This window comes from Talpa occidentalis, unplaced genomic scaffold (assembly GCF_014898055.3).
Source record: "Talpa occidentalis isolate TD23 unplaced genomic scaffold, MPIMG_talOcc4v2.1 talOcc4.14, whole genome shotgun sequence".
NCBI classification, from domain to species: domain Eukaryota; kingdom Metazoa; phylum Chordata; class Mammalia; order Eulipotyphla; family Talpidae; genus Talpa; species Talpa occidentalis.
In genome coordinates, this window is record NW_023601433.1 from 75,270,296 (window position 1) to 75,285,419 (window position 15,124).

Below are 15,124 nucleotides of genomic sequence, written 5' to 3' on the forward strand. Positions count from 1 at the left end.
CCCAGCCATGCTAAAGCCAGAGGGTCAACCCCGCCTTCATAAATATGCACACACATCTGTACACTCCTGCCCATGCCATCCCAGTCCAACACACATACATACGCGTGCCTGCAGGCTTCTGCCCACCAGCTCCTGCCACCCCTCCCTTGCCAGTTCACAACCTTGGCACACATAGGTGTCCACGCAGACACCTGACACTTATCCATCAGCACGTGGACTTGGAAACACATGCACACACCCTCACGGACAGCATATGCATACACGCTGCTCCCACACACCTGCCACCCCACCCGGACACAGAGTTTCCAGGCCTGGGGGAACCCCGCACACACTTTAGGCTAACTCGCAGCCATGTGAACGGACACCCTCACACCAATCCTTGAAGGCACTCAACCATTTTTTTTTGGCCCCCATTGACTGTGGGGGCCATGAGACGGACCCTGGCACCCCTTTACAGGCTGAGTGGTGGTGGAGGCTAGGGAACCACCCACCCGGGGCCTGTGCTGCGCTGGGTGGGGGGACAAGGTCAGCTTCAAGAACTCAGCTGTAGGCGGTGGCGCCTGCCCAGACCCTGTCCCCGGCTCTGACCTGCCCCCTCTGCCCCGTGACCTTGGTCAACGCCCTTTGGCTCAGCCTCAATTTCCCCACCTTGGAGCCTCTTCTGGCACCCAAACTGTGATTCTCTTCCAGGACCCAGGTCCCTGGCGCCGACCCCACCGTGCGGCCAGGTCTCTTGGGCCTCAGTCCCCCTCTCTGCTCGTGGGGTCTGGCGCACCGGGGGGCCGGGAGAAAGGGCCCCGCTCCCCACCCAGCCCCCCCCCTCCCCCTAGTCTTGGTGGCAGCGGACTTGGGGGCAGGGGGCGAGGAATCCTCAGCCCGGGGGAAGGGGAGCCCGCAACCAGGGGAGAGGGAGCCCGGCAGACTTGGGGCGGCCGCGCAGGGGCCGGCGGCGGGCAGGGGCGGGCGGGGGTGGGGCGGCGGGAGTCGGAGGGGGCGGGCGGGCGGGGGAGGCGGGGAGCGCAGCCGGCGCGGCACCGAGCGCGCGAGCCGGCAGGGGAGGCGGCTGGAGCCGGAGCGGCGGGCCGGGCGGCCGCGCCGGCGAGCGGACCAGCAGGCGGCGAGCAGCGCGGAGCGCGCGGGGCACGGAGGACCCGGCGCGGCGGGCGCGGAGCGCGGCTGAGCTGCGAGACCCGAGGGGGCCGCTCCCGCCGCCCTGCGGGGCCCGGGCCGGGAGCCCGACGAGGGAGGGGGCGGCATGGACCGGCGGCCCCGGGCGCCGGGGCGCTAGGCCCCCGGAGGGGCGCCCCCAGCCTCGCCGCCCTCCGCCGCCGCGCGCCCCGCCCGCTCCAGCCGCCCCCGGGGCCGCCGGCGGCCCATGAGCCCCGACCTCAAAGTTTGCGGCGGGCGGGCGGGCGCGGAGCCTCCAAGATGCCGTTCCACCCGGTGACGGCGGCGTTGATGTACCGGGGCATCTACACCGTGCCCAACCTGCTGTCGGAGCAGCGCCCCGTGGACATCCCCGAGGACGAGCTGGAGGGTGAGTGCCCGGCCGGGACCCCCGCCGCCGGCCCTCCTACCTGTGCGCCAGGTGAAGCGCGGGCCGGGGGCGCGCAGGGCGGGGGGCTGTCCGCAGGTGCCGCCCGGCAGGGGGGCGATCCCGCGAGCGGCTGCGCGGGGAGGCGGGACCGGCTCGCACCCCGGGCGCCACGCTGGGGGTCCCCGAGGCGAAGGGGCGGCCCAGCCCCTGCCGCGTGGTCCCCGGCGCTGCGGAAACTTGCCGGCCCCGCAGCGGGGTCACGGGGCCGCGCAGCCCGCGGTGGCGGTGCGGCAGCGCGGCCGCTCGGGGCGGGGGTCCGAGGGGCGCCCCCGCGCCCGCCCGCCCGCCCGGAGCACCCGCATCCTGATGCCCTCCGCGGGGCCGCCCGCGGCTCTGCGCTCGCATCGGCATTCCGCTCGCGTGGCCTTTAAAACCCGATCTGCTCGGGCAGTCGGAGCCGGGGAGAGGGCGGCCGCCCCGCTTGCACCCCGGCGGGCCGCCCCCAGCCTCCCCGCGACCGCGGCCGGTCCCAGCCCCGCGGAGACCCCCGCCCGGAGCGCCGGGGAGGCAGCCCGGGAGGTGGCGGCGACAACAAGTGGCCGGATGAAGCGGTTTGGTCGCGATAACCAAGCCTGGCAGGGAAAAGCAGAGAGACCAGGACCCAAACCTGTCCCCCACAGTCCCTCCACCGCTCGACATGAACGGGGACCTGAGCCAGCCAGCTGGGCAAGATCAGAGCAGAGGGCAGGGGCTGGGGCTCCTGGATGGAGGATTCGGGGTTTCAGAGACCCCCGGGGGGTCGTGGGGGGTGCCTGAGACCTTCCTCTACTGGGATGGGGACAAGTGCTCAGGCTTCCCCTCCCCCGCCTCCTGGGGGGCAGTGTGAAGTCTGGTGGGGGGCTCTGTGCTGATGGACTTCTTGGTCCCCTGGGGGAGGGGCTGTGATCGCCCAAAGACTGGGCCTCTCTTTGGATACTTGGGTTCAGGAGTCTCTGGGATCTGCTGCTCATTAGGGCCTATGGGGGCGTGCAACGGAGATAGCAGCGCAGTTGGGGATGGTGGTAGGAGCGCAGGGGAAGCCATGGGAAGAGCCATCCCCAAGTCCTGGAGGGGGCAGGTGTGGGGGGAGTCAGATTGGGTCAGGGGGAAGATCAAGAGGGAGAAAGCAGGTCCACCCCCTACCCTCCATCCCCCACCCGCTGCACCGCAGGCTGTGAGCCACCTGCTCCTCTCGAAAACCTCAGAGGCTGGGAGAGTCCTAGAGATAGTGACTGGCATCTGATGCGGGCAGGACAGATGGATGGGTACTCTCCCTGTGTCTCTGGCCTTGAACCCCAAAGTCCAGATCCCTACCCAGAAACCACAGCCTCATTCAGGTTTGGGAAAAGGAGGGGGTACGATGAGGGTTGAGAGGGCAGGAGATGCGGCATAGGCCATCCTTCCCCACCTTTGTCTCTTTCTGCCCTGTGCACCCCAAACCTCTTATCAGTTTCCCCCTCCATAGGCTCTCGTCCATCCCTTCCTCTTGGCCGCTTGTGCAGGGGTCAGCATTGTCCCCTCACACCCCAGGCACTTTCTACCTCATCCCTCCTCTGGCTCCCAGCGCCCCCGCCATGAAGCTGGCAGCCCTGCTATACTCCTCACTGCGACCCTCTTCCCTTGCTCTCCCAGCCTGGAGTGCGGACCCTCAGGAAGAGGAGAAGGCTACGGTGCAGGGGTGAGCAAGACACAAGCAGTGCAGGGGCAAGGAGGCCGCAGGCTCCCCTTGGGCTGCCCAGTGCCCAGTGGACACTCTGGCAGGAGCCCAGCAGCGTTAGTCACCAGCCACACCAATTGCACTCCCTGCTTCTCTCCTGTCCCCTTCTCCTGGTCGCTGCGAGGCCCTGGCACAGGGGCATCTGAAGGGCAGGGCCCACCCGGGAGCAGGCAGCCCATCCCCGGACTCTTAGGCAGCTAGAGATAAGGGCAAGCAGTCCTCCGTGGTCAGCCCCCTACTTGGTTGACTGCCTGTGGGCAGCCCCAAAGCCCTTCTCTTCAGAGACCAAGTCCTTGAATGCCAGGGCTAGATGGAAAGGGTGACCAGCCCTGGCACAGATCCTCCTTCTGTCCCCTAGATCCATGCCCCGTCAGTTATCCTGCCCCAGAGCAATCTGGGTAAGGCCCAGGTCCTTTGCTGGGAGGATGCCCATCAACGGGGGAACCACATGTGCCGAGGAGAGGGAGTGGGGCGGCTGGGGATGAAATGCCGCAGGCAGTGCTGCGTGCCGCAGAAAGCCAGGGGGCGGTTCAGTGGAGGGGGGAGGATTAGGAAGGGAGGTGGAGAGCGGGTTAAGATAAGGGTTTTCTAGTTGGGCAGCGCTGGGTTCAAGTCTTTGCACCCTCGATTCATGTGACCTTGGGCAAAAACTTGCTTCTCTTGCCTTGGTTTCCCCAACTGTTAAAGAGGGTAGCATTGCGCCTCCCAGGGCTGCCAGAGATGGAGGATGCCATGGGAGTACGAAGCAGGGGCCCTGGCATGCAGCAGGGGCTGGGGAACCCTGATGCAGCAGAGGAGAGGCTAAAGAGGGGAGCCCTTGAAGGGTAAGAGCCCGGAGTGTGAAGGGATGGACGAAGGCCGGGGAGGCAGGAACATAGGGTGTGGAGGGGCTGACCAGAAAGGCAGGCTGGGGATAGGGCTAGATGGACAGGGTCTTGAAAGTCTGGCGGAGGCACTCGGAGGAACCTGTGGCCATCGGCAAGTAGAGGTGGCTGGGAAGAGCTTGCTTGGGGTCTACCTAGTCCCCATGTGGAGGCGAGGTGGGGATGTCCCAGACCGTCCCTGTGCTCCCTCCCTAGCATAGACACACGGTGGAGACCACCAGCACCTGCAGGAACACTGCGCTGCTCCCAGCGCCTCCATGGATCTGAGCACCTGAGGGTGAGGAAGGGGGTTGCTCCAACTCTAGCTCAGCCCTCTCTGTCCAGAGGAAGAAGCAGACAGACAGACAGACAGCCCCCAGGGCAGGGTTCTGGGCTTGGCATTTGGCCCACTCAGTCAGACAGTGAAGTCTGCGTGGAGAGTGGCCAAATGGGGGCATTTGGGGGGAGGCGTCCCCTTTACTGCCCTTCTCCCCTGCAAAGCTAGCCACTTCTATGCAGGCCAGTAACTCAGGGAGGCCAAAGTGGTGGGGCTCAGGGCCAATGCAGCGGAGACTGGATGCCTCTGCAGAGGACAGACGCTGCCCCCCGCCCCCCAGTGACCTCCAGCCTGTGCACTCCCACTCAGGACTCCGGCCCCCTCAGCGTGCTAGCATCCCTTGGGGTCTGTAGGGAACTCAGGCCTTAACACAGCTTCATGGATTAGGATGGGGATTGGGGGTACCTGGCCTGAGGCAGCAGGTGGGCAGACAGTGGCAGCCTGGAAACCTGGAGGCCATGCCAGCCCTTTTCCAGGCCAGGCATCCCCCTGCCAAGATGGAACACCGCAGGCTTCCCCCGGCTTCATGGGGTGGGAATGGAGTGAGGCTTTCGGGGAAATGAGCCCAACTGGGATATGCTGATGGCGGTAGCAGCAATGGGGAAGTCATCACCCCCACCCCTTGCAGAGAACCCCCAGCAGAAGTCAGGCCTCAGCATGGGGAAGAGTCACATCCCCATTTCACAGATGAGGCAATGGAGGCTCAGAAGGCTCCGGGTGCAGCTGCTGAACAGCACAGCCAGATTCTAGCCCAGGTCCCAGTGCAGGCAGCAGCCAACAAGAAGCCTGGTGTCCTGAAGCCAGAGCTTCCTCTTCTGATTCCACCATGCAGGACTCTCTGAGCTACAGCGTCCTGCTCTGAGACAAGCCTGGCCCAGCTGCACATTTCCGTGCTTGCTCTTCTTATTGTGTCATCCCAGCAGCCCCGTTGTGTAAATGAGCAAACACTGGCCCCAGGCTGCCAGCCAGGATGGGGGAGAGCTGGGATTCGAACCTGGGTCTGCGTGACTTAGAACTGCCTCTCTGGCCAAGAAGGTAGTCCCTGAACTTGACCTCAGGAGTCAGCTGGGGCTGGGCAGGGATATCAGCATCAGCAAAGTTGCAGATCAGGTTGAGGCTTGAGCTGGGTGCCCCATGGAAGGGTGGCTGAAGGGACCCATGAACATGGAGGGGACAGTCTTTGGGTTTACTTAGTGATTTGGGGAGGTTAGTCTTGCCTTAGAAATGGCTGTGGGGCCCATAGGCTGCCTCAGCATCTGTTGCCTACACACACCCCCCGAGATGCGCCTGCCCTCTACAGCCCAGATCAGTGTGTTTTCTCAGGGCTTCCAGAAGGGAGTCAGGGGCTCCGATTAAGCAGCACTGGTCTCTGCCACACCAGCTCCTTCCAGGGTGGGAGGGGAGATTACCCCACTGCAGGCAGGAGGCAGCCCCATCGCTTTGCCCCAGGGCTTTGCCGTTCCTCTCAGAGCTTCCAAATGGGCCTCCACAGAGGAGGCAAAAGAGCACCTAGAGGGATGGGTTGCAGGACCTTGGATCCCCTGGTGGGGGTGGGGCAAAGAGGTCTGGACAAAGAGACAAACAGCATCCTCAATCTCCCTTCATGCTTCTTGCCTGCTTGGGGAGTGGGAAGCAAATGCTTACCCTTCCTTACTAAAGCTGTTTATAAACTGAGAATAAGTGGGCTCTGAGTGGTCACCCCATACCAAGTCGTGCATAAATCTCTGCTCAGCTCCTCTCTCTGTGTGCTCCAGATGGGTGGGGTCCCCAAGTCATTCACTCATTCAATCACGCGTTCGGCACATGTTTACTGAATGACACACACTGCTCCAGGTAACAGGACATAGCCGTGAACGATGCCAAACCTGATCCCTGCGCTCCTGGTACTTCCAATGTGGCCAGTGCAAGGATGGGGAAGAGTGGGCTCTGTGGGAACCCACGGAGGGCCAGTGTCAGTTAGGGGGCAGAGAGGGCGCCAGGGAGATGCCATCCCTGAGGGAACTAGGGATTCATCAGTTGCCCATGGTGAGGCAAAAGCATTCATGGCAAAAGGAGCTGCATGTTCTAAGACCTAGAGGCAGAACAGGGAGGTTGAAATGGAGGGCTGGAGTCCAGGACACTTGAGGTGGGCAGAGCCTGTGACTGGGTCAGGGGGCAACAGCACCAGCCAGAAACCTAGTGCATATGTTGAGAGGGGGGCAGCACAGAAGGAGTGTCTGGTTGCAGGGCCAATGCCCTCGTCTCTACCCAGACCCTCCCAGGTGGCTGGGAGTCCCCTCACCAGCCTGCATGACTGCTGAGCCTCTGGTTACACACTTCGGGGATGGGGAGCTCACCCCGTCCTCGGTGGCCCAGAAAAACTCAAGTGGGAGCTGCCCTGTAGTTCCCAGTGTGTAGGCTTTACAGAACTCCCAGGCCTGGACAGATCTCCCATCGCAGCTGCTCCTCAAGTCGTGCGGGATGGGGGCCGGGGGGTAGGGTGGGAGATCCAGAGTCAGAGGGTCCAAGGGCCCAGGCACCTCAGGTGTGACCCACTGTCTCTCTTGGCCTGTGTGTGTCAAGCAGTCTAACCTGTGGGCTTGATACTAGATGGGAAGAGCCTGAAGAAGTTTGGCGCCCAAGCTACTTTCCGTGTGGCCTGCAACACGTGGCCGCCCACTCTGGGCTGCAGACTCTGGTCTATGGCAGGACTTGTGGGATCAGGGAGAAACCCTGAGGCACGTGATCTTTTACTCCATTTCAGGGGTTCACAGATCCCTGAGGTCAGGCTTGGGCCAGCCTCTTTCCTGCTCCCACCAGAAACAGCCCTGACCCTGCGCTGACCCCGGGTTAGCTTTGGCTTCCAGGTTGTCAACACGCATTATCTCGTCTGTCTCTCCTTCCAATGACGAGCACATGCACACATGCGCCTGCGCGTGCACACGAGCACCTCTGCCTGCTGACGTCCCGCCCAGGGGAACAGCTCAGATGATCAGGAGTCTGGCAGGTGAGCAGAACAGGAGACCCCAGGGAGCTAGACGGCGAGGGTGTGACTCGGCTGAGGCTCCCTCCCCAAAAAGGAAAATGCTCTTTAGGGAACTTCTTAGGCTGTGTAACAACAAAGGGGCAGCAGGCAGGGAAACAGAGGGAGAGCAAAGGTGAGCAGGGAGAGGTTAGGGTCTCTCAGTAGCTCCTGGAGTCCTTGGGAAAACCCTGTCTCCCCCGTCACGACCACCCATTTTACTGTGGGTCAGACTGAGGCTGGCTCAAGGTCATTCCCTGGGATCTTTGTTCCCAGCTTCCCGGCCCAGTGTGTTCCTCCCCACGGGTTGAGTTACCCAGGTCCTCAGCCTCAGTCTCCCCCTCCATAAGTAGGGGATGGGGCGCCCCCATCTGAGTTGGCTTGGGCTCTAGGAGGCGGCGTGTGCCCAGGTCCATTAGCTGGAGCAGCCACAGCTGCCCCATGGGGCGTCACTAAGGAGTGTTGGCGTGTTAACAAGCTGAGCCAGAAGGACAGTGAGCACGGTGGTGGCGACGAGGGGCTGTGGGGGATGGGAAGAGTGGGCCGTGGGCAGGGAAGCCTCCGCTGCTCACAGGCGACCAGCTGGCTGGCCTGGTGTGCCCCATGTCCTCCCCTGCACAGTGGGCCTCAGGGCACGGCCACACGGGGTCGTGCTGAGCACGCCTGGAGAGGCTGTGGGAGCTGGGCAAGCTGAGACTGAGCCCCCGAGGCTGTCTGATCACGGCCTTGCGTGTTGGCATACCTTTCCTGCCCCATGCGGCCTGTCCTGAGGTCCCAGAATGCAGCACACGGTGGACCCTTGGGTCACCCCCCTATTGTCTGACCAGACCCACGGGCTCTGGATTTGGAACCCAGGCTGAGGATTCCGGGATGCTGGAAGTCTGGGAGGGGAGGTCTGGGGTGACGTCCCACCTGCAATGCTCCCCCCACAGAGATCCGAGAGGCCTTCAAAGTCTTTGACCGGGACGGCAATGGCTTCATCTCCAAGCAGGAGCTGGGCACCGCCATGCGCTCCCTGGGTTACATGCCCAATGAGGTGGAGCTGGAGGTTATTATCCAGCGGCTGGACATGGATGGTGAGCACTGCCCCCAGCCTCAGCTGCCTTATCCTCCCCCTGGGGGCAGGGGGACCCGGCGCGTCCTGGACCTCTCATGCCCCCAACCCCCAGCTCCCCAAGCCCACGGCACCCTGCAGCCAGGTCTGGCCCCATTTCTCAGCCTGGAGAATCACCACCAGTGTGACCGCTCCGCACTCAGAGGTCAGACGGCTCCTCTCACCCTAAATTCTGATAACTAACAAGTACAGGAAAGCAGAGAGAAGGACAAACCAGCCACTCTAATTCTCAACACTCTGGGGGAAAAAAAGACAAAAGCATTTAGTTGCATCTGCTCTCTGGAATTCTAAGGAAAAACTCACAGGAAGGGTAGTGCCCTGGCCCTTCTTTGCCCCCACGCCTCCTCCGTTCTCTTCACCCAGAGAGCAGACTGTAGCCTGGCCAGGTTCACCCCCCCGGCCCTGAGTTTTGTTCCCTGTCTGTGTGCCTAGGAGACACTATGGCCCCACAATCTCCTGGGACAGCAGCACCGGGCTGGGGAGCCACGGAGGGTTCTCGGTAGAATGTGAAGGGCTCCCAACTCCTCAGGGCCCACCAGCTGCAGTCACCTCCACCTTGTTAGGCAGGACACTTGGTCACTTCAGCATCAGCCCGGAACTGGCACATGCTAGGTGCCCCAAGACTGACCCAAGGCTCAGGGGAGATCTGTCCAAGATTCCACAGAGCCCCAAGGTGGGTCAGAACCCAGCCCAGCCACAGGCCCACTTGCTAACTGACCTGTGTCTACTGTAGGTGATGGCCAAGTGGACTTTGAGGAGTTTGTGACCCTCCTGGGACCCAAGCTCTCCACCTCGGGAATCCCTGAGAAGTTCCATGGCACTGACTTTGACACCGTCTTCTGGAAGGTACACCCTGGCTGGGACTCAGGGACAGACACTGCACAGGGCTGTCCCGGGGCCAATGGGAGGTCCCCCCACCGTAAAGGGGGTGACCACTCTAGGCTTCTGTCCATTGGACGTCTCATCTCCCAGAGGGTCCGGGCTCTCTGGGGGAAGAGGCTGGTACTAGTTGCGGGCTCCAGGATGGAGTGGTGTCCAGCCCTCCAGAATCCAGAGCTGCTGGGCTGGCGTGACTACAGGCCGCTGGCTGGGGCTCAGCTGGTGGTGACCAGAACACTGTCTTCCCCCGCCCAAGTGCGACATGCAGAAGCTGACCGTGGACGAGCTGAAGCGGCTGCTCTACGACACCTTCTGTGAGCATCTGTCCATGAAGGACATTGAGAACATCATCATGACGGAGGAGGAGAGCCACCTGGGCACAGCTGAGGAGTGCCCCGTGGACGTGGAGAGTGAGTGACTGACCCCGGGACCCCTCAGGCAAGCCAACTGCTTGAGTGGGGGTGGTGGGGGGTGCAGGGGCTCAGAGAGGGGGGCTCGCTGGGGACCTCCTTGTTTGCCCCGTGCGCAGGGGCGCAGGTGGCTCCTGATGCCATCGCTTTGCCCTCCCTTCTGTCTCTCTGGTGCTCCCCGACCGGCGGCCACAGCCTGCTCCAACCAGCAGATCCGCCAGACATGTGTGCGCAAGAGTCTGATCTGCGCCTTCGCCATCGCCTTCATCATCAGCGTCATGCTCATCGCGGCCAACCAGGTGCTGCGCAGCGGCATGAAGTAGGCGCCGCCTGGGAGCCCGGTCTGGTGCACGCGGTGCATGGGGCCCACCCCACACCCACCGCCGCCTGCAGTCCTCTCCCTCAGCTGGCTCTCTGGGCCCCGACCCCGTGTACTTCAAGGCCTGGAGGTCCAGCGACCCCACCCCACCAGCCCCACAGGTCTTGCATGGAGCCGTGGCCGCCTGTGGAGGGCCTGGTGGTGGCTCTGAGGACGGCCCCCAGCCCCGCCTGCACCCTGCCTGTGCCCCATCCTGGCCTGTATGTAGCACTCACTCTTCCCACTGTCCAGGGGCTCCTGAGAAATTAAGGGGAAATTTGTACAGGAACCCCAGGGCCCAGTCTCTGCTGTGGTCCCTTGGGCAGGAGGGCTCACCCAGGGCCCACATAACCTGACTCTGGTCCCGGATGTCTTCCCAGGGCCATGGCAGGACAGCAGAACAGCTGCGTGTGAGGGTGGGGTCTCCTGGGCCCCTCCCTCTGACCCTCAGACGAAACTCAACCCTTTTCTTCCATACACCCGCTGAGGCCAGTCAGCTCACTATACAGATGAGGAGGCTGAGGCTCAGAAGACTCCCAGATCTGGCCTCAGTTCCCCCATCAGCAGGGATTTTCAGAAAGGGCAAAAGCTAACGGAGTGTGGGGCATCCGAGGGGCCCCAAAACACTCCCCACCCTCTTGCCTCTCCCAGCAGAGGCCCTGAAGGCCTCATCACCCTTTACCACCCTAGCACAGAATCTAGAATGCAACTTGGGTGGAAAGTGAGGTGGGGCCTGGAGGTTCCAAATCACCTCAGCAGCCTGTGTGATCTCCCCACCAGCCAGGGAACTCCTCCAGGGAATAACCTTGGGAGGGCCTCAGTGCCACCCCAAGGCAAGGGGCTGGTGCACCCAGGGCTATAGATGCCAGGAAGGTCAGCCAGGACACTTTTCCAAGCCCAGGACCTGTCTTCCCAGGGCTCTCACTTCTCTATGCCCTCCAAATTGGAGACCCAGCTCCATCCCTGCTCCAGTTGTGCCATCTCTTATTTGGCACCAGCTCAGCATGGGCAGATGTGGGGTCTGAGATGGCAAACATTGAGCCCCTCTCCCCAGATCTGGAGCCACTTCTCAGCTGGCCCAGCCAGGCTAGTCTCTGCTGGCCTCCAAGGGAGAAGCGCTTCTGGTCAACCTGCAGAGGCCCTCATACTACTCCAGCCCTGTAGGCCTCTGACCAGGGGCCTGAGCACGGAGCTGACGGTGCCAGGCAGGGGACAGTACAGCCAGACCACTGTGGTGACAGACTTTCTTTATAAAACACCCGAAAGGAAGTTTTCTTACTCATCTTCTCAAAATGTCCCACGAGGAAAGGAGAAGAAAGGTAAAGCCGTCTAATATGAAGCCAGGGCCAGACCTGATCAGGGGGACTCCTGGGCCCTGGCCTGGCCAGGTTGATAGCTTCAGGGGCTTGATGGGGCACAGCAGGAAGGGGATCTGGCCTCCCAGTATGAGTCCTCATCTGTATTGTGAGTGAAGTAAGCTGACCAGGTTGGGGTAGGGGTGGGGCAAATGAGGGGCTCAGCCCCACTGAACGCTGGTCTGCAGGGGCCACCCCCCAGGTGGGGGTGCCCTCAGGGATGGCGGCAGCTCCTGGACCGGTGGCCAGCCCACAGGGTACTGGAAGATGGTGGCTCTGATGGGTTCGGCCCTAGAATAAAGGAGGAAAAGGGCAGAGGATAAGAGTTGAGGCCCAGCTCAGGCCCATAACAGGGCGCCCCAGTTCACCCTCCCCACCACTTTGGCTGTGGGCAGGGTTGCTTGCCTGCACAAACTTTCTGGAAGGCAGAGCCTCAAAAAACATGTAGACCCTTTGAGCCAGCAACTTCCCCTCTAGGAACTGTTCAAGGAAATAGTGGGGTATGGACAGAAACTGAACTGCAAGCAATGGAAATAACCTAAGTGTCCACCTCTGGGGGACTGATTAAATACATATGCACGTCCACAGCAAAGAATGCTATGCAGCCTGCATAAGAAATAAGGCAGACTTGTATGCACTGATGAGGAAAGCTGTCACGATGTACTATGTGAGTAGGGAGAAAAAGCAGCTTATAAAATAATGTATATAGCATGATACTATTTTTGTTGAAAGATATATAACATATACAAATGCATAAAAAAGCTTGGAAGACAAAGCAAAATGTTAACAGTGGTTCTATCTGAGTGGCGCAATTATGGGTGGTTTTTTTTTTTTTTTACCTTTTTATACTTTTCAAAAGTTTTACAAGCACGCAAGCCTTTGAAATCGGAAAAAAAATATTATCTACAATTTTTTAAAGCCTCATTTCTCATGCTACTCACTCTCCTTCCCCTAAGGGCCACTGTTCCTAGAGCTCCCTCCTCAGAACCCAGGGCCTATGTGAAGAGCCCAGCCTGGGGCTACCCTGGCTTAAGAGAGCCAACTGAGGCCCAGTGGGGTGCAGAGCAGTCTCCCCCCACCAACTGCTCCACATTCTGATCCTTCTGAACTTGGCATCCCTCTCAGACTACAGAGTACTGGGACCTACCTGAAAGCTCACTTGTCTCCCTGGTGGAACAAGAGCTTTCAGAAGGTGGGAACTAGAAAGGAAGGGTGGGGTCTACCTGTTCCCCCAGTGCTCACAGCTGGCCCGGTGCAGGGAGGCCACCCAGTAAATGTTTGCTGAACGGCAGGCAGCAACAATGAGTGCTCTTCCTGATGAGGCACTACCATGGCCTAAAGAAACCTCAGGAATTCTCAGTGAGCCCCATTTTACTGATGAGGCAACTGATGTGCAGAGTCAGTTACATGACTGAGTGACACAGTGGTCTGAGGACAGGGGATGAGGGGCTGGAATGTAACCTATACATGGAGCCCAGACATAGCCCCCTCCCTATCACACCTCAAGCCCAGTTTTCAGTAGTGAGGCCCTGGCATCTCCTGGCAGGCCTAGGGGTCCAGTAGTCAGTCCTCTACAGATAAGGAAAGGCCAGGGCCCTTCGTGAGAAAGTTTGGAGAGACCATGGGCCTCTGAGGTGGAGGTGGGAGGTGAGGGTCAGAGGTCTAGGAGTCTGCTTCACTGTACTCACCGAGCCTGCCCCTTCTGGGTGTTGACCCACTGTACAGAGCCCATCTGAGAACTTTGGGCAAACCTAGGTGCAGTCTCTGGGGCCTCCTGTTGTGAGAGGACAGGGAAATCCCCGGCTCAGCTGCTTGCTGCCTGCTGGAAAGTGCAGGAAGCGACTCTTGGCATGATTTATGGCACTGGGGAGATTTCATAAACTCCACCAGCCGCAGAGAAGGGTGGAAGTGGGGGAGGTTCCACAGTTGCTGCAAGGGAGAGCCCCAGCTGTTAGCCAAGCCTTGGCTTCCTACAGGGTTGTGGAACTGCAAGTATCCCCCAGGGAGGACATAATCCTGGTGAGCCCCTTCCCTTGAGCCTTAAGAGGATGGGGCGGATCCCTCAGCAGCTGGGACCCAGCTACGGGGTCCAGGGCAAGCTCAGTGCCTCTGGGTAACCTGAGGGTTCCTGCCAGGAGAAGGGCACCCCCACGTGTGTTCACAGACACAGGCACATTCCCTAGACTCCAGGCACACAGGCCCCTGAGCCTCACAGCCCAGCTTCCAGCTCTGCACAGAGCAGACTGGGACACGGTGCACACACGGGCATGACCCTGCTCCGTGCACAAGGACAGTGCAGCCTGGTCCTGATCAGAAGGTAAACGTCATAGGGAGGCGCCTGGCCTGGAACAGTAGTGCTGGCCCAGAGAGGGGTGCAAAAGGGGAGATTAAGAGGGATAAAGTCACAATCTGAAGAACCAACAATGGAAGACAGGGACAAGCAGTGGCCCTGCCAGGGGATTAGTCTGTGTCTGAGGCCAGCCTCTCCCTCCCACGGCCGTCTGCTCCTGGCAGATCCCTCAGGGTCAGTCCACTGAGGGGGATGGCACTGTGTGCCAGAAGAGGATCTCCGATCCTCCATTTCCCCCCTTACAAGAAGGGTTCCCTGGCTCACCTCAAGGGCTCTGCCTGGGTCTCAGTGGCCCTAGGTGGGCTAAGCAGCCATCGGTACCCTGTACTGGGGGGGGTAGAGGGGTGGAGGGGAGGAAACACACATGGAGAAAGAAAGAGGCTCCCAAGGTCCCCCTAGACCAGTTCCCACATGGGGCCCAAGGCACTAGCCCTCAGAGAATTGTCCCCCAGGCCAGAGACACTGCTCCCCCAAATGCTGTTTCAAGCAGTCAGCATGCCCACGCCAGGCCCAGATGACAAGGCTGTGAGGGGGAGCCCCAGGAGGGATGGGGAAGGAGATGTCTTAGCTAAAGCTTGAAGAACGAGTCTGACTTTGCCAGGCAAGGAGATAGGGAGGTAGTTCTAGGTAGAGAAACAGCATGCACAAGGTGCCCCGAAATCAGAAACGCCCACCACATCTAAGAAGCTGCCAAGCGTCCAAGAGGACTGACACTGAGACCAGATGGAACAGGTGAGAAGGTGACCCCCACAGGCTGGAGAGGCAGCAGGGAAGTTCCCCCAGGCTGTAGAGGCCAGGCTCCTCTGAGGTAGAAGGGAAGTTGAAGCAGGGGAGGGAACTGTGGCCAGCACCTGTTTTAGAAGCTGGTTGGGGTTGTGTGGAGGACGAAATGGAGGAGCCGAGGGAAGTGGCCATCAGGAAGAGTCAGGGTGAATGAAGGTCTTTCACAGGGCTGCCTTGAGGTAGGAACTCTGAACTAAGCAAGGCAGCCCAGGGCTTGAATCCACACCCCATCCCACCCCCCCTTGCAGGCTGGGGGCCACAGATGCGGGGGCAGAGCCTAAGGCCCAGGAGGCCAGAGGAAACAGGTGTCATTGCTCTCATTTCTCACAGACCAGCCTACGGGGAAGAGGGCTGAGGAAGACCAAGGAGCAATGGCAAAAG

At 60.9% G+C, this 15,124-nt stretch overlaps 2 protein-coding genes across 3 annotated transcripts in view; one reads left to right on the forward strand and one right to left on the reverse strand.

The window, feature by feature from the left end:
- The first annotated feature begins 1,364 nt into the window (after nt 1–1,364).
- CABP7 (calcium binding protein 7) lies at nt 1,365–10,957 on the forward strand. The gene is made up of 5 exons (XM_037510854.2): nt 1,365–1,537; nt 8,427–8,570; nt 9,342–9,454; nt 9,744–9,897; nt 10,093–10,957. The coding sequence occupies exons 1-5, from the start codon at nt 1,429–1,431 to the stop codon at nt 10,218–10,220; spliced, it is 648 nt and encodes a 215-aa protein (XP_037366751.1). The 5' UTR covers nt 1,365–1,428; the 3' UTR covers nt 10,221–10,957.
- Nucleotides 10,958–11,449: 492 nt separating this feature from the next.
- ZMAT5 (zinc finger matrin-type 5) overlaps nt 11,450–15,124 on the reverse strand; it is a 28,388-nt gene continuing 24,713 nt past the window's right edge. For both annotated transcript variants that reach the window (XM_037510855.2, XM_054695240.1), the window contains exon 6: nt 11,450–11,901. In XM_037510855.2, the coding sequence (XP_037366752.1) occupies nt 11,772–11,901 (130 nt within the window). In that variant the 3' untranslated portion in view covers nt 11,450–11,771. The remainder of the gene's footprint in view (nt 11,902–15,124) is intronic.

Excerpts from the sequence above, each read along its gene's own strand:
- CABP7 (XM_037510854.2), top strand. The coding sequence starts at position 1,429 with ATGCCGTTCCACCCGGTGACGGCGGCGTTGATGTACCGGGGCATCTAC. Across the intron at positions 1,538-8,426 it reads CCCCGAGGACGAGCTGGAGG|AGATCCGAGAGGCCTTCAAA; the intron begins GTGAGTGCCCGG and ends CTCCCCCCACAG. Across the intron at positions 9,898-10,092 it reads GTGCCCCGTGGACGTGGAGA|CCTGCTCCAACCAGCAGATC; the intron begins GTGAGTGACTGA and ends CGGCGGCCACAG.